This window comes from Pogona vitticeps, chromosome 5, assembly GCF_051106095.1.
Source record: "Pogona vitticeps strain Pit_001003342236 chromosome 5, PviZW2.1, whole genome shotgun sequence".
NCBI lineage: Eukaryota > Metazoa > Chordata > Lepidosauria > Squamata > Agamidae > Pogona > Pogona vitticeps.
The window spans coordinates 42,331,597-42,350,897 of NC_135787.1; the positions used below are offsets into that span (position 1 = coordinate 42,331,597).

The following is a 19,301-nucleotide window of genomic DNA, read 5'->3' on the forward strand; positions in this document are numbered from 1 at the left end:
GTTAATCAAAATCCTTTGCATAAAATATTTTCTAAAAAAGCAGTTAACAGGAAAACAAAATGCAAAATTCTCACCTCATTCCCTCCAACAGCTTTGGTTAAAATCACTGCTGAAGACACAGGAGGTGGCATGCACCCAACTGTCTGCAAACTAAAGCAGAGAAAGGGAAAAACACAAATACAAATGGAGTATTTATTCCAGTTAATCATTACACAATCCAATGAGAACAGGTAGGGTTACTTACTTAAGAGACCATGAATACATGTGACTAGAAAACGACGTCAAAATCTAGGGGAGACATCTACATTCACTTACACTTATTTTTTGAAATTATGGAGCAGTGATTCCAGATCTAGAAAATCTTTCTGGGCTCAATACCAAAGGACTTATTTATTCACAGGACAAGGAATCTGTGTGCCCAGAAATATTCACATGCTATGGCCTATTAAGGGAGTAGCCTGAATTGTGCTGTGAATTGTGGAAAACCTTCATCTATAATATAGGGCCGTGAACTGAGATGGTGGAAACTTTAAATCAGCCACTTCTTTATCTCTGTAAATAAACAAGGATTTTCTTAAACAAAGATCACATAACCCTTTAATAAATCAGACTGCAAACACCTACAGCCTATGGTAAACCAGATGTGTGCATTATTCATTTCATACATCTGCAGATCCATAAGCTCATCACACAAACTAACCAGTGCAAAAGAATAGAGAAAAAGTCTTTAGAGTTTTAAACCCTGGTTTTTCCTCTATCAATTGGAGTCTTATGATATTCGCTGTCAGCCTCTTGAGGCTGAAGCTACAATTCCCTAAACAGTTTAACTGTTCAAAGTTTATTCATGTTAATGGAGTGTGTGGCAGTGGATTGCTCTAAGGCATGACCTACCAATCTATTGAATTCAGAAAATGTTCCAAGATCCTTTCTTGGTTATGAAAAATAGAGTAGTGGCGTAAAAGGACTGAACTTATAAAATTAGGTTGGGTCAAGCCTCTGTTCATTCCCAAGCAAATAGTCTTGTCTTTCGGTTTTTTGTAGTTTTGCTACATAATCAGGACCTTAAAAGTGTAACCACTTCACAAGATTTGTTTTAAATTATATCCCTGTGTACGATTTCCTAGATATGATACTAAAGGAAAAAGGAAGAAGACAGGAGATGGATTGTTAAAACTGAAGTCCAGAACTATAATCAAACTGAGATCCAGCTTCCCAGAATGCTCTCTTACTTGATGCTGTAGTCTACTAAAATCTTTTCCACTTCATCAGCTTCATTCCTGAAATGATGTCCACCACAGCGAGTGACCCATAAACCCCACAAGAATTCTCAACACCATCGTTACAATAAAGGTGGAAGCAACAAGATATCCACTGATGGTGCAATCTATTATTGTTTGCTGAAATTCCAGCTTCCAGGAATATCTATTGCCTCATGAATTCATGTTTATTCGCTTTACGAGTATACGTATTTTGAACCTATATGAAGATATAACCATGTTTCTCTGAAAATAAGACAGGGTCTTATATTAATTTTTGCTCAAAAAAACCCCCCACAGTAGGGATTTTTTTCAGGGGATGTTTTATTTTACAGTCATGTCATCTTCTTCTGGTTGCTGCACAATGGTGGAGGGCGGGGTTTCACTTAACTGGGGCTTATATTTGGGGTAGGGCTTATATTACGAGCATCCTGAAAAATCATACTAGGGCTTATTTTCAGGTTAAGTCTTATTTTCGTGGAAACAGGGTAGATAAACCTTAGTATGAACATTTGCTAGAAGTGGTGGGTTATAAGGACTCTGAGAGTTAGGGAAGGTTAGTTGGTTTTCTGAAAGTTTCAGGAACTTTTCTTCCTCTACTTTCCAAATAGATGTTGCAAATGGATTTACAATGATATAGAGATTCACTCAAGAAGTTATTTGAAAAAAAAAGATACAAAAGAAGATTCGTGGGAGGCTACTGTTCCCTCCAGGACTTGTTATCTGCAAATAACAGAGAACCTCAGAGAACACACCTCATGTATTTGAGATAAGAGGTCATGTCTTCCTCTAGGGATGTGCTAGTGCACAAAAAAAAGCCCAGGAGTTTCCTGGTTTAGAAATTAAGCACAGTGCTGAAGTCAGAGGAGATTTAGGGAAGGAAGAGCACGTGCTTGGCATGCAAAAGGTCCCAAGATCCATCCCTGCTAATGCTAAAATGGAAGAATAAGGTAGCAGGTGACTACTGGAAACATGCTTGCCCAGGATCTTGCAGAATTGTTAAGAGTGAAAATAAACAAAGCATGACAAACACCTGGTATAAGACAGCTTCCTGAGTTTCATCCTGCCTTTTCAGCCCTCAAGACAAACTGTAGATAAAACTGAACTTGCGTGTGTGTTTGCGTGTGTTACACTATTTTGTGATGGTGAGATATGTTCTAGCTACTTCTCAGCTAGAATCTTGCAACACATTCTACTTGAGGCTGCCTTTGAAGAGCGTACAGAAATAGTACTAGGACCAAAACACTGGGGCTAGTCTACTTACTACAGCAGATTACTAAGGCAAATGGTTCCCCTGTTTTTAAAAAACTCTCTTCCTTACCAGTTGGATTCCAAGCCCAATCCAAAGTGATGGCTTTGATTTTTAGACCAGGGCACTGAAGGACTACCTGCTGTATTATGCACTCACTTGAGCATCAAGATCTGAAGTGAAGGATCCTCTTGTAATGTCCTCCTGCCAGTGTTAGTGATACATTAGGCAGAAACACAAGAAAGCCTTTTCAGTGGCTAAATTCAAACTCTTAAATCCCTTCTGTATCAAGTGTGCTTCTTCCCCTGTTTAACAGTATTCTCCAGGAGAAAATTTGCTGAATCAAACACTTTTATTTTTTTCAGCTGCTTTTTTATTTATCAATCGCTTGATTTTAGTAAGACTTAAACACATCTACTGCTCATAAATATATTTTGCACTTAACTTCGTTGTCAATATTATATATTTTCTTCGTGTGACATTTGTAAAACACTTTGCTTTGTATTTTGATGAATTGTTTTCCTATTGTAACTTGCCTTGAGGAAAGGCGGATTATAAATGTACTAAATAAATAAACAGGGCATCGATTCTATTCCTTAAGGACAGTTAAAATATTAGAACAACATGGTTTTAAATGCTTTGATTGAACACTTTAGTGCAATATAATCTGATGGCTCTTAATGTTTTTGTTAATGTTTTCACTTAGAAACCTATGCTATCATGTTCTATTTTTCCCAGTCTCTTGGGGTTTAACATAAGATAAAACAATGCATTCAAGAACAATAATTATCATTGGCCTAATCTGTGTGAAAAAACAATGTAAAGTGCTGTAAAACCAATATTCACCAGACTGTACAGAATAAAGCTCAATATGTTGTTTTATGCAGAAACAGGCATCTAAGACATTTCTTTTCTACCACCACTTTTCTCACTTTCATATTCCTTGAAATGTGCTGTAGCAAATTCAATACAGAAGACTTGACAGAGATATGATCTGTTGAGTACATCCTTATATATAAAATTAGCTGCCAAGTCTTTGGATACATAAGATTTTGAAATAATAATTTTTTCTGTACTGTTTTTTTCCCTTCTCAACAAAAAGTTCAAAGCATTAACCTAAACAGAAAGTCATATCACTATTTAAAACAAACAAACAAATCCCAACCTAATACTACTGAAAACAAATTACTGGAACTGCATCTGTAAATATGTCATCCTTTAGATGTTAAAACATACCCTTTTAAAAGCCATTCATTTATAGGTGTGATAGATAACAGCTGAAGAAATAGCCATATTGCCGTTGGGAAGAATACAAGTGTGAAGATTTGGACAAAAAGATGCAATTTCACATGCATCAAAGCACTTGTCAGCTCCTACAAAATAAAAAGAGAAGAAGAGGTTGCAGCGTTAACAGCCGAAGTCAGTTCTATTTTGCAGTGTTTTGGTTGGTATCATCATTTTATATGTCACATGCACACTGCTTCAAAAGGTCCGCTCTCCTTTACAATAGATAGCATGTTGTTTTTATCTGTTTTGATTTCTGCAAATATAAACTAGCCCATGCCTTAGGTAAATATTATCTAATCTCACAGTAAAATACAAAGGCCTATATCCACAATCACATTTGTGGGCATCCATTGGTATGAAATAACTTTCTTCCTTTTCCCTCACCGTCATCTTCTGTGCTCCCAAAATTTGTTCTAGAGTAGAGATGGGGGTATTCGTATACGAATATCCCCACCTCGTGGCGCAGTGGTTAAACCGCTGTACTGCAGCCAAAACTGTGCTCACGACCCGGGATTCAATCCCAGGTAGCTGGCTCAAGGTTCACTCAGCCTTCTATCCTTCCGAGGTTGGTAAAATGAGTACCCAGCTCACTGGGGGGGGGGGAATGTGTAGCCTGCATAATTAACTTGTAAACCGCCCAGAGAGTGCTTGAAGCACTATGGGGTGGCATATAAGCAGCACACTTTGCTTTGCTTTAACGAGGGTCCAGCCCCATGGGGTCGGATGGTCCACTCACCAATCCAATGCAGACATGGACGGTGCAATTATGCCAATGGCACTGCAGCACGTGATCCGCTCGCCACTCTTCAACCTTGCAGCCAGGCCTGTCCTCCCGCCTCCTGCCAGGAGTGGCGAGCAGATCGCACGCTGCGGTGCCATTCATAGAATCACGCCGTTCACGTCAGATCGGTGAGACGACCGTCCGGCCCCATGGGGCTGGACCCTCGTTAACACCACCTGTGTGGGGATATTCATATACAAATACCCCCATCTCTATTCTAGAGGGTTTTCTACCCCTCCAAAACAGATTTTGGGATGTATGGTGGGCTGTACTGGGAGGACAGTATCCTAAAGGTAATCTCTGCTTCTGTCATCAGAAGCCCCGCCCCATTCTATTAGCAGCATCCATTCTATCTGCAGAAGGATGCTTTTAGATCCAGTTCTGATATGATTTTCTTGGATATAGGTTCCACATGAATTAACAAGTGTGTCTGGATAAATGTGTTCTCAATAATTTGTACAGTCCCAGTGCACAATTTCACAAAGGCCCTTAAAATAATCCTGAAAGATTCTTTCCATATTAATTTGACACCAAAACATATGGTTCAATGTGTACATTATCAACGTATAAACCTCCCCAACCAGCATGCTATTTCAGACAGAGACATGCATGTGCCTCCTGGAATTGCAAACTCCCATTTGCCATTGTACAGAATCATGATATCTCAAGGGTCAGCAATCTTATGCTCCCATCTTCATACTGGTAACATTCCTAGTGTGGTGTAGTGCAGTCGTCCCCAACCTTGGGCTTCCAAATGTTCTTGGAACTTCAACTCCCAGAAATCCTGGCCAGCAGAGGCGGTTGTGAAGGCTTCTGGGAGTTGTAGTCCAAGAACATCTGGAGGCCCAAGGTTGGGGACCACTGGTGTAGTGGATAGTGTGATGGACTATGGCTCTGGAGAACAGGAAACTCACTGGGGGAGTGTAACTGATGAAACCACTCCACAAATATCTCACTTACCTTGAAAGTCCTATTAGGGTCACTATACAGTAAATCAATTCCAATTTGACAGCACAGAATACACACAAAAACAAAACAATATAAGGTGGTAGAGAAAATTCAAGTTCAGTACCTCAGTTTTCAGTGAGAGCCCACTGTTAAAAAATATTGTTGAAACAGCTATATATGTGATGGTGATTTCTGGTTTCAATGGTCCTGAAATACAAACACATACACACAAAGAAAAGTAAGGCACCTACCCAACAGCAGTCATGTACATTTCTATGTAAGCTGATGTGGGAAACCTGTGGCCATCTGAATGCTGGTCACCACTCAGGGATGATGAAGTTAGGCCAAGAAGACCTGAAGGGCCGGAGGTTCCTCAGCTCTGACTTCAGACTTCCAATCTTTCACATTCCTGCTGTGCATATACACATGCACGTACACATATTATTCCTACTAATGGTTACAAGAGTCAACAATTTGCAAGTCTGTTAGCTTGCTCACTTCCTATGGCCAATAGCAGAAAAGCTAAACCCCATTAGTAGTCTGGCTGTACTACAATGGGGCCAATGCACTTAGGATCATTATGAAAGTTGCAGGAAGGATATTCACAGACATGAGAATGAGAAATGCACATACAGTGGTGCCTCGACTTACAACCGTCTTGATTTGCAACCAATTCAAGTTACAACCAGCTCCATTCGCAACATTTTGCTTTGACTTGCAACCAGAGCTTTGAGATACAACCAGAAAAAGGCCTTTTTTCCCCATTGTTCCCTCCCTCCTTTCCTGTCCGTTTTATTAACCTTAGAGGTCATTTTAGTTTTTTTAAAAAAGTGTCCCCCTAGTGGACGGATTAACCACTTTTGCATTAGTCCCTATTTTTAGTTCCTGCTGGAATGGTTTTTTGTTGTTGTTGTTGTTTTAGACTCCAACTCCCCCCCATTGTCTTCTCTCTCTATATCCTCTCTCTTTTTGTGCCTAAAAGGACAAACCCTTGTCTGAGGGGTCTATGTACCCCAATGATGACCTTCTTTCTTTCCTCTTTTCCTCATTGTTCCCTCCCTCCCTCCTTTCCTGCCCTTTTTTTAACCTTTAAAAACAGCCGGGATTAATCACTTTTCAATGTATTCCTATGGGAAATGGTGTTTTGAGTTACAACCAACTTGAGTTACAACCATCATCCGGGAACAAATTAAGTTTGCAACCCAAGGCACCACTGTAGGTAACAAGTCAAAGGCAAAGAACTTTTTGTTCCCTCAGGGTCTTGGCAAGTGGTTGGCTGCCAAAGAATCATAGAATCGTGAAGTTGGAAGAGGCCTATGAGGCCATCAAGTCCAATCCACTGCTCAATGCAGGAATCCAAATCAAAGGATATCTGCCAGGTAGTTGGCTAAGTTTCTTTTGAGTACCTCCAGTGTTGGAGCACTCACCACCTCTCAAGGTAATTGGTTCCACTCTCTTACTGCTCTAACAGTTAGGACATTTTTCCTGATATTCAATTGAAATCTGGCTTCCTGTCACTTGAGCCCATTGTTGTTTGTCCTGCACTCTGGGATGATTGAGAACAGATACTGCCCCTCCTCTGTATAACAGCCTTTTAAGTATTTGAACAGTGTTATCATATCACCCCTCTGTTGTCTTTTCTCAAAGCTAAACATGCCCAGTTCTTTCAGTTTTGGTTTCCAGCCCCCTGATCATCCTTGTTGCGCTCTTCTGAACTTGTTCCAATTTATTTATTTATTTATTTATTTATTTATTTATTTATTTATTTATTTATTTATTTATTTATTTATTTATTTATTTGATTTATATCCCGCTCATCTGGTCAGATTGACCACTCTGAGCGGCTTCCATAAAAATATACAATAAAGCATAACAATTATTACAAGTAAACAACAATTTGTCAGCATCCTTCTTGAAGTGCGTTGTCCAGAACTGGACTAGAGTTTAATAGAGGGGAACCATCACCTCACGGGATTTGGAAACTATACTTCTGTTAATGCAGCCTAAAATAGCATTTGCCTTTTTTGTAGCCACATCAGACTGTTGGCTCATATTCAGCTTGTAATTTATGACAATTCAAGATGCTTCTCGTTTTTAGTATTGCTGAGTAAGGTATCTCCCATCTTGTAATTGTGCATTTGGTTTCTTTTTCCGAGGTGCAGTACTTTGCACTTATCTCTGTTGAATTTCATTCTGTTGTTTTCAGCCTAGTGGTCCAGCTAAGAAAAGGCTTTTAATGACATATACATACTTTTAAATCTTTTTTCAATGAATTTTTAAATTGTTTAAATGATTTTTTAATCCAGTGATTATTTTAGTGTAACATGTTTAATTCCTTTTGTAACAGCGCAATGTAGTTTCTAGTTACATCTGTCTTTTAAACTTTATCAACCACCTTAGATTCCTTTACACAAAACAAACACACAAATGATACATATACACTACTATAGAAACTAAGAATAATATGAGACCTATTGGCCATAGATCAAAGCCCAAGCCTAAAAATTAAAACTGCAATGCTAGACATACCAATGAATGGTATGGATCCATCATTATCTCTTGTTAATTACCATAATTCAGATGCAATTATATTCTAATCTATATTTGGAGTAAAAAGAACAGGGTCTTATACCTAGGCAACCAATTCAAAGCTAGCTCCTATTGATTTTAGCCTTATTCAACAATGTACTTGCCTAATTCACACATAATAAATATGGGTGGAGAATCCTGCTAAAAAGGTGGTCATTGTCTATAGTTCATGAAAGAGAGATGAACAATTTAGATATTAAAGGGAAAGTGAGCAACATGAAGACTCTCTGTAATATCTCAATATCTGCTTCACAGAACATGGGAGTCAGCAAACAGTTGCATTAGGCATGTCCACTACATCACTGCCAAAGATAATATGGGAATTGCCCAACATACACCCATCACACTGATACAACAAGACTAGGTGCAATGACCTTATTAACCGGGGGGAAAGCTTTTTCTTAGCAAGTGTAAACTTCCCAAGTGTTAGAAAAATGAGAACCATAAAAAACCCCTTTGCTTTCTAGAGAGAAAATATTTAATTATAAAACAACAAATGAGCAACAGGTGCACATCTACTGCTGAACTGCTAGAAATAGTATGCTACACAACAATCATTTCTTCTGAACTTTTGGGCATGATCAAATAAATTCAGAGGCTGTGTCTCCTACAACTTCCCTAAAGTATGTTGATAAAGCTATTTCCTTAACTGGCATACGGGTGCCTTCAACTGTCATTTCCAGCAGCAATGAAAATACTGAACCAGGAAGTACCCCATGAGGAATGAGACTTTAGAGTTATAAATGTAGTACTGGAACCAATATAACTGTGCAGTACATAATGGCTAATGACTAAAAGCACAAGTCAAAACATGGGCATCATGACATTAAAAGTGTGGATTGTACATAACTGGTGTTGATTTATATATCCAGTAACTCATAACATGCTAAGTCTGAAAGCATCGACAATACAATATTTAATCAAACAGTTTATTAATCAGTTTTAAAATATTTGAACCTCTAAAAAGGTCTTCCACTTAAATAGCTAGCATATTTTTAGAAAACCTTCAGTTGCTGGAAAAAATGTATCGGTATCTATCTATCTGGTTAAAATGCCAATTTGAAGCTGTATTCAGGAATGATGATACTGATCATGAACTGTTAATATCCAACATTAGAGTAAAGCTGAAAAAGAACACTAAAAATTGTAATGTCAAATATAATTCAAACAACATTTCTGATGAATTTTAAATCCACATAAGAAACAGATTTGCATTACTGATCTAAAAAACTGTTCAATGAAACCAGAGATATTATGGAACAATGCAAAAAGACAAAGGTGTCAGTCAAGGATGTATTTTATCCCCTTATCTGTTCAATCTGTGTGTAGAACATATCATATGGAAAGCCAGACTAGATTCAGATGAAGGAGGGGTGAAAATTGGTGGAAGAAGCATCAATAATTTATGATATGCAGATGATACCATCTTAATGGCAGCAATGATTTGAAATGGCTTTTCTGAAAGAAGAAAGTGCCAAGACCAGGAGTGCAGCTGAATATAGAGAAGATAAAAATCATTACTACAGAAGAACTACACAACTTTAACACTGACAGTGAAGAAACTGAAATAGTTAAGAGATTTTGTATGTCTTGGTCCAATCATCTATCCAAATGGAGACTGCTGCCAAGAAATCAGAAGATGATTGAGACTTGGAAGAGCAGCAAGGAAAGAAACAGAAAAGATCGTCAAGTGTAAGGATGTGTCACTGGAGACCAAGACCATCCACACTCTTGTATTTTTAAGTAATCACCATGTATGGCTGTGAAAGAAAACTGACAGGGAAAAAAGTGATTTGTTTGAAATGTGGTGCTGGAGGTAAGCTTTACTCTAGACTGCCAGAAAGATGAATAAGTGGGTCTTAGATCAAATTAAGCCTGAACTATCTCTGGAGGCAAAAATGTTGAATCTGAGGCTGTCCTCCTTTGGGCACATCATCAGAAGACAGGGTACTCTGGAAAAGACAATAATGCTGAGAAAGGTTAAAGGCAGCAAAAAAGATGGAAGACGAAACATGAGAAGGATTGACTCTCTAAGGAAAGTACAGACTTGAGTTTACAAGAACTGAGCAGGGCTGTTGAGGACAGGATATTTTGGAGATTGCTTATTCATAGGGTTGCCATAAGTCAGGAATGGCTAGATGGTACAGACTAATACAACAGCCTCTTCTAAAACTACAGATATATTGGGACAATTCTTCTCTCAAGCAGTGTTTTATTAACTGAGGAAAACTGTTAATGCCAAAGGGCTGGAATCTGGGGACTCTGTTTACTATTATGTGGGTAGTAAATATCTTAGAAAAATTATATTACAGGTTTACTTCTGTGCTAACTTTACAACAAAATATACATCCAGTGGACAAAACTATTTTGTGCTGCAGTACACGAAGGTTTTAAAGAAACTGAGTAAGAAAAAAATTGATGTATTTTCATTTTTTTATGTACCTTTCTCAAAAGAAATAAAAAGAGCAGATTCTGGCCTAGGCATTAACAGATATTAAGAGTACCTAAATTATCTACAAGAAGATTTTTTTGGTATCTTAAAAACTAATAACTTTTATCTGGCTTATCATCTTGGGACTTCTTTCGTATACCCTTGACCAAAGAATGGTACACTCCTTCTATCTGGGATGGTCGTCCTCTTCCACCGAGCACACAGCTTCAGGAGGGATGCACATGGAGCGGTGAGGGAGGAAGGGAACCCGCCGAGCCAGCCAGATCAGCCGAATCAACTCTGGCGATCAATGGGGTGACAGATGTTGCAGCCAGATCGCCCTCACATCCATCTTGGGACTTATTTTTTGCTGGAACTTACTAACATAGATAGACCATTGGAAATTTAAATAACTGAATATTATTTTGCAAGATCATGTTGTTCCCTGGAACCTTGTGCTCCTGGATTTTCAATTTTCTGTCATTCTAATATGGCAGAACTGAGATCAAAAGTTGTGAGAATGGAAAACACTGACCACAATCCTGTTGCATAGTTACAGGAGTATAAAGGGAATGGCGTAACTTGACTCAAGGAGTCCCTGTTTGGATTCCCTGTCACATGCCACACCCCATGACTAGTGTGCAACAAGAAATCAAAGTGGGGACTGATTAATAACAACAGTTCTGCCATTTCCCTTCCATCAGCATAACACCACCAGATCTGGACCACTGAGGTGGATCCACCAGACCTAGTCATACACATAGGGAAGCTGATGAGACTAGCTGCCTAGTCTAAGTCACACTGACTTCAATGCATCAATTTCAAGCAACATTCCTTCTAAGCCGCATGCACACAGAGCTCCATTGGCACTATGCAGCAGCAGCTGATGTTGATGTCTGCTTACTTCTTGGTCTCAGATGAAATCCTGCCCCCTACATGCAGACAGGCGAGGCTCCTGTGCAGTGGGGATAACATTAGAGCGAACACTGATTTCAAGTATGACTAAATCTGGATCCAACCAAATAGGTTCAAATAAAATACAACTGGGCAACCAATTTAATCCTAAACTGACATGATCTTAGCCTGTATCATTTTAATTTTTGGTAGATTTTTTTAAAAAATACTAACATTTTTCAATATTCTTCAATATTAACCAAATTATTCTTGCATGTTGATATATTTACATACAGGCAAACAAGGGACAGCAATTCTCTATCAATTTATTTATTTATTTATTTATTTATTTATTTATTTAATATCCCGCCTATCTAGTCAATTAAGACCACTCTAGGCGGCTTACAACAAGAATATTACAATATAATTAGAAACAATTTTAAAATAAGGGGAAAACTTTAGGCAAGATGGGAGAGACACTAGGAGAAGGAAAGAAGGGAAAATGAGGAATTGGCTAAGGGGAAGGCCTGCCGAAACATCAGTTTTTAGTTGATTTTTAAATTCTGAATGAGGGTCCATCCCCCTGGGCCCAGACTCATGCATCCGGTGGCGGCAGCTCCGCCCTCCCTTCCAACTGATCTGGAGCTCCCAGTTGACTAGCCACTCCAGCAGAAGGGGGGAAGACAAGTCTCCCTACAAGGCTGACAAGTGGATAGCCGACAGGAAGCTCCAGAGTGATCAGAAAGGGGAGCGGAGCCAACGTTGACATGAGTGTTATGTCCACCTGTGCGGGGATATTCGCATTTGTATGCAAATACCCGCATCTCTAATTCTGAACAATGCATCAATACTTTGCTTCCATAAAATTAGGGTAGGAAGATAAAGGAAAATGAGGCTATGACCATTCCATAGGTGTACAGCTGAAGATTCTGAGATCAGCATTTTCTAAACTTCCACGAACCGGTCTGATCTCAATAAGTAATGGCAGCTCATCACCGATATACTTTCCTTAAAGTTAAATTTGTCTCAAGCTCCCTTGATTACAGTATTTTAAAAGGAACACTGCATAAGAGAACTCTTATTTTCATTCTGTAGACCAAGCTCCATACCCCCATTCCAACATGAAACTCACTAGATGCAGCAGGTCAATTAGTCTTTCAGCTGATCCTACCCCACAGTGTCATGTAAGGACAATGTTGAAACAAGGGGAGTCAAGTACACCAGGAAAAGGCAGGACACAAATGTAATTAAAATATCAAATGCACAGAATTGAAGATTAAACATTCGAACAGATAAACTCCATAAGACCTTTCCAGCCTTTCCCCAACCAGCCATAGACACAATTGACCCAGTGATAGATGGGAAAAGGTGCTCTAAGCTTGCAGACAAATGTTGGGAGGAGATCTAATTAACTATCTATGTTGCACAACAGGGAAAGGATAATTAAGCACTTTTGCAAACAATTATTGTTCCCAAGTCTCTGAAGAGTAACTGCCTAAGATTTTTATGTGGCCACTAGAAAGACATCAAGTTTGCATGTGATATAGGAGGAATCTAAGAAAAGGAGCCTGGATTAGACATCCAGCATGAGGTTAAAACAAATAGACATTCATTATTATGACAATAAACATATTTATATTTGCAGCACTTCATAGTTTTTTTGTGGTCACTTCCCCAAAACAACAATTTCACCATAATTTCATCCAGTGTCACTAAAACAGATTAACAGCTACCTATTCTAAACTTAGGAAGCATGTAGACCAAAGTACTTTTACAAGGGAGTAGTGCAAACTGGATGAGGTGGTGGTTCCCCCCCCCAACATGCTTAGAGATATATTTGCAGAGAAAACAGCATAGGAAGTGGACAAAGAGTTCAGTGTTCAGTTTAAAATTAGCAGTCCATGTTCCAGATAAATTCCTTTTCAAAAATAAAAAATATTTAGGTGCTATGATTCATTGCCAAAATCAGTAAGATCATCAAAACAAACAATGTTTTGGCTCAACCCTATACAACATTGACAACACATCCTACAAAGGCATTGATTAGAACGTGACATGAGATTTTCTGGGATATCTCAGAAACTGACCATAAAGCTACAAGATATATGTTCCAAATAAAGTCTTAGTTCAACAGGTAGGCCAAGCAATTTATATTTTATGCAACCTAGCAAAAAGAACCTCTTGTCAATTTCAAAGCCTGCTTGTTTTGTACCATTCTCAAAACATAACAGCAATTTTGTGCACACTTGCCTACAACGAAATGCAGGGACCTATTCTAAGTAGAAGATAGGGTGGCATACACTAATTGTTAAGTTTCTGCACAAGCATCAGTTAATATGAGGATAAGGAAAATCTTTTCATTGTATTTTAAATTCAGTATTATTATAATCTTTTCACCTGATTAAGAATACCTTTATTGTTATTTAAGACAGATCACAGCATTCAAAGCCATAAAATTGTGTGTGCGCGCTCTGCAACCTCTTCCTATGTACACAATGAAGAGACAGTGAAGCCACCTTATTAAGCATATAATGCATGTGCTTTATCTGGAATAGTTTGGTCCATTTTGTCTAAAAGTTGCCAACAATAACAAAGTATGCTCTTTCTTATGGCTTCAGGAAATCAAAACTCAACTGCTCTATAAGGTTGCTCACACACTGGGGGAATGTACATACATAATTCATGCCTTCCAAACAGTTCTCTCTAGGAGCAAAGAGGTAATTATCTCAGATTAAACACAAGTAATTTTCCCAGGTGAAAGAAATACATTATCTCGATATAAGGAACCCACATTCATACACTCCCAGTTAACAAAACATTTGCTTAAATTCAGCTGAGTTCGTGGAACAACCGTCTTCAAATACAGCCGTATGTTGCAGCAATTATGACTGGGAGAATTAATGAGGCAATACAATACACATTTCTAAAAGATGGTTAAATAAAAGGCTTATTAACCTGCAACACAGCCTTCTTGCCGTTTAGAAATGCCCTTTTCCCCCTCTCTATTCATTTACCAGACAGATATCAGAATGAGAGTTTGCAGCGCATGCAGTAGTATCTGAAAGTTTTTGCATTTATTGTTTAATAGAGAAACGCTTGTGCTTTCTTACGATACTTGGGCATATATCTTTTTATAAGTTTCGGGAAGAGAAAGCTGTTCTCTGCCGATTTCGCCCGCCCCCCGGGCACAACTTGCCCTTCCACCCTCTCAAAACCGCCTGTCGCAGCTCAGTCACAGGACACGGAAGTTGGGTCGACCCCCCCCCCCCCTCGCCCGGCGTGTGCAACGTGTCAGAGTAAACTGCTGCAGGAGTTCTGAACGTGGGGAAACTCCGGCTCCTCTCCGGAACGTCAGGATGATGTCCGCCTGTGCAGAGGAATGCGAAGCAAAAGGGGGGGCCGATGCCTTGGGAAAGAGGACTTCTCAGCCCACACACACACACACCCCACGGCGCTATTGAGGGCGACAAGCACCCCAGGGTGGGGGTCTTTGCAAGTGAGACCCGCGTACTCAGCCCTCCTCGCTTGTTGCACGCCCGAGAGTTGCAGCTAAACCAGGTGTTCTTCCTTGCAACGCCCAAACTGCAGTCCAAGCACCCCTCCTCGCTTCCTCTTTTGTTTGCAAACAAGCCTGGGAGGGAAGGGGGGGGGCTTTTTATGTTTTCCAGAACCCCTGGATCACCAGGCGAGGCTCTTAAGCAGAACTTACCCCCTTTCACCCCAAAGGCCGGCTCCAGTTTGGCCACGGTGATGACCAGGACTATTCCCAGAATAAACCAGTCCTTCCTCAGCCTGTCCAACATGCCCATGGTGGGTGGGTGGGTAGGTGGGTGGTTAGGTAGGGTGCCCGGGAGACTCCTGCGGCTGCCAGCAGTCAGAACCAGAGGGGAGGTGGGTGGGGTGGGGAGGGGAGGAAGGGGGGGAGGGAGGGACGGAGGGGGGCTTGGTCAAGACTTCCCTTGGGCCCCGCCTGCAACCGGGCTTTGCAACGTGCCAGCAGCCCCAGCCGGGCTCGTGAAAAGCTGCCCCGGCCGCCGCGGGGAGGAGGAATGGGATCCAGTGACAGGAAAAGTCTCGCTGAAAGCCGCCATCATTACCACGCGTCTGCTAATAGAAGCGCACACGGCCAGAGCTTGAAACCCGACGGGCCCGGGGCAAAGCGCGCGGCCAGCAGGTTGCAAACATTAACAACCCTCTCGGTTTTTGCTTGCGAACGGTTAGAAGTCCTACGAAGAAGATGCAGGGAGGAATTCCAGGTCCTCTGGAGGAATCCTTCCACTGGCACGCACCAGCCAGCCTGCGGCTGAAGAGCAGCGTCGTGAGAAGAGTGTGACGAGAAAGGCCAGCTGGATCAGACCCGAAAACCTTGCCCATCAGCACCCCATTTCTCCCCAGTGGCCCACCCCTGAGAAGAGCTGAAGTCCCTAAGGAAGACGAAAGCAGGTCATGGGCCTCTCCCTCTGTTTCCTGGTCCCCCAACCACCAGCGACCGGTTTGCCGTCGGTCAGAGCTCAGGGAGCCAACGAACGCCAGAAGCCGAAACTTCAGCCTTCGCCCTCGCTTGCGTCGGATCAAACGAGGAAAAAAGGAAGGCAGAGCCGGGATCCCCACCGAGAGGGAAGAGCTGCGCGCTTCTTCGAGGCTTTACGACCCTTCGCTGACGCGTTGCCTTTGACGTGGGCAGCTCGGGGGAAGGCGGGGCGGTTGCTTTCAGTTCCTGGTGTTTGGGACCCGTTTCCCGGGACGTGGTCGCTGTGCGAGGCCGGGCAGGAGCCCGCCCGGGTGGGAGGGCGGTTGGGTGCACACGTGCGTGCTCGTAGGTGGGAAGGGTGCTTTCTTGGGGCACTGGCGCTCGGCTGTGATGGTGCTGGGAGGACGGTAGCTTCGGGGCGCTTGGAAGCAGCAGCCGTCGCTAGTCGTTAGTCTTTTCAAAAATAAAACACCTTTGAAACTATGTTATGCTACGTGCCCTCAATTAGCCCTCGGGATTTGTGGCAATCCCAATAAGGTTTTCAAGGTACACGAGATATTTACGGTGTTTACCATAACCAGTCAAGGTAGGACTTGAAATTCTGTATGTTTAAGTAGATCTTACTATTTGGAAGTCTGGCCACCCAGCCTTATACGTAGGTGAGTAGGAATGTGTGCTATGTGCAATCACGTGAATCTCAACTTGTGATGACTTTAGAGAGGTTTCTGAGGTATGTGAGATATTTAAGGAGTAGCTTTACCACTGCCATTCCCCCCCCCCCATGGCTGAATGAGGGCTTGAACCCAGGTCTCTGGAGTTCTAGTTTGACACTCGAAAGCTAGACTACGCTAGCTCCTGAAAAATCATGTATATCCATTTGGCTTAAACAACTATTTATATTATTTGTTTAAAATGAGATTATGATAATGTGCTCTGAATAGATGTCTTGGAACAGCGTCTAGTGTGGCTGAGGAGGCCAATTCGAGAGTGACAGTCCCTTCCACAATGAAGATAAATACAGTCTGTACCGTGTCCAGCTTCAATTTTGCTGGTTTCGGGATTGCCTCTTTGCCTCAACCTGCTGAACAAGTGTCTCTTCAAATTGGGAGAGGCCATGCTGCACCATCTGCCTCCAAGCTGAAGGCTCAGACGTCAAGGTTTCCCATCTGTTGAAGTCCATTCCTAAGGCCTTCAGATCCCATCCTTATAGGTGTCGCAGCTGTGGTCTCCCACAACTAGGTTAGACCTATTTGAATCAATGGAACTTACAAAGAAGTCAGCTCACCAGGTCCTCACTGAGTCAGGGGTCTGCTTTAGTAGAATTTGCTAATGTAAGCAACAGGATTTCAGCCAATGTTTCTATTATGTGATTTCATCCTACATGAAGAAGCAGATGTAACAAAATGATTAAGATCAGCTCTGTCCTGAAGAAATAATGAATTTCTGGTGCACCTGGTCGGAAACAGTCTCAATTTCCCAGTTTATCTACGAAACAGAGAAAGTACTACCAGTATTGTATTACTTCCCAAGGTATAAATACATGATTTTATATACAGTGTGATGCTATAATGCCTATTCAGAAGTAAGCCCTGTTAATTTTAATCACAGTTGCTCTCTGAATTGTGGTCTTGCTTATGTTTGTACTTATTTATATTTGTTTTTATTATTTATACTTAAGGTTGAAAGCCCACATCAGTCAATCATGTCCCATCAAATTGATTCCAGTTTACAGTGACTCTTCCCAGGGTTTCATAAGTATAAAATACTCAGAAGTGATTTACTGATGATCCTTTCTTCTGATGCTGGTATGTGATCATGTAGCTTTTCCAAGATTACGGAGGCTAGATCTTCTCCCTGGGAGGCATAGTGGAGAACTGAACTCCCAGTGCCTGGCTCAGCAGTCAGGTATCCCAACTCACAGAGCTATCAAGATAGCAATTGTAAAACAAAGACATCCATAAGATGAATAAAAATATTACGCAGTTTCCCTCAATTCTTTCTGTCTGGTTTGTCCACAGTTAACCTGTGACCCCCACTGGCTATTGTGGAACCAAATAGTGGTACTTCTTCCATACTTTGTTCCATAAAATCAGGAGAACATTTACTAAAACCGAAAAGGTTTATTGAAACAGAATACAGTATGTGTCTATTATGAGTTCAACATTTAACAATGTAGAATCATTATCTAAAACTTCTTGTCCACCTTCAAAACTAGTGTTAAGTTAATAGCTTTTACCCTTTTCTCACTAGTTCAGTGATCACCTCTTCAGTCAGGCCCGGGTGAATTGGTCTGTGGTGACCACAACAAGGACTGTTACACAATGAGGGCTTATGTAGTAACAGGGATGACAGTTGTGAGGAGTCTCCCTGGATCCTTTCCCTCTTGAAGTGATGAAAGGTCTGGCAGGCTTTGTTCTGGGGGTTGAGCCATAATGGCTGGCCCCGCTCCACTGCCCTTAACATTTCTTTTTCCCTCCATAATCTGTGTCTCTCCAATTCTCTCTTCCCCCAGAAGGAGGGTTTCCAGGATGTAAAAGTGTTACACAAGTGCTCTGCTTAGGCTTTGGCAACCCTTGAGCAGACCGGTTCTCCAGTACAAGGATTCTCCTTTTGTACATACTCCCACTCTCATGCTGTTCCTTCAGCCTCCTCCTTCTCTATCTTCAGTAAATAGGCTTCTGAGGCTTGCTGTTCACTGAGTCTTTCTACCCCTCTTCCTCCTCCTCTATAACTTTTCATCCCAACTCTCTGCTTGTCAGCTGCTACTACCTCTTCCTCTTCTCCTGTCTTTTTATTCTTCTCTGTTTCTCTCACCTTCTCTAGAGGTCATTCCCCTGTTATTAGGCTTTTTTGAATCTCCCAGGTTTTCTAGTTTCCCACTGTCTTCTTCCCCTGGTTTCCCCCTAGTCAATTGGAGAATGAAAGGTGCTGTACTCCAATGGTCCCATGGGGAGGCAAGACAGCCTCACTGACAAGGGCTTGGGCACTCACATCACACCAATTGCCATTCTTAATCCATGTTTTCCAAAGTTCCATGCTCACATTCCTGTACCCATCCGGAAATAATGTTCACAGGCGTGATAGCAGACCTTGCATGCTCAGCTTAACTCAAAATGTGGACTCCTTGCAAATCTGTAAATTGAAATACAGTACGTTACATATATTTTATACATGATGGAGTTTCAGTAGTTTTTCCTGCTGATTTCTTACATGGAAGCCCACAAAGAAGTTCTGTAATAAATTGTTGCACTGTCTGTACAGGGTGATCACTTGCACCACAGAAGCATGATATGCTGGCATTCCACTAATTGTTCTAATACCTCTACATAACTCATTACTTTTCTGATACCAGTTGAGCATTTTAGTATATTAAGAAGGAATCATTAATAATACCA

General features: G+C 41.1%; 1 protein-coding gene across 7 annotated transcripts in view; it reads right to left on the reverse strand.

The window, feature by feature from the left end:
* SLC10A7 (solute carrier family 10 member 7) overlaps positions 1-16,138 on the reverse strand; it is a 183,361-nt gene extending 167,223 nt beyond the window's left edge. For 2 of the 7 annotated variants that reach the window (XM_073001591.2, XM_078394750.1), the window contains exons 1-4: positions 15,145-16,132; positions 5,646-5,728; positions 3,742-3,878; positions 75-150 (exon numbers count right to left, since the gene is read on the reverse strand). In XM_073001591.2, coding sequence (XP_072857692.2) covers positions 75-150; positions 3,742-3,878; positions 5,646-5,728; positions 15,145-15,244 — 396 coding nt within the window. In that variant the 5' untranslated portion in view covers positions 15,245-16,132. Of the gene's footprint in view, positions 1-74; positions 151-3,741; positions 3,879-5,645; positions 5,729-15,144 lie in introns of all 7 variants that reach the window. The other 5 variants (XM_073001590.2, XM_020783017.3, XM_073001593.2 and 2 more) reach the window with 5 other exon arrangements.
* Between the last annotated feature and the right edge of the window lie 3,163 nt (positions 16,139-19,301).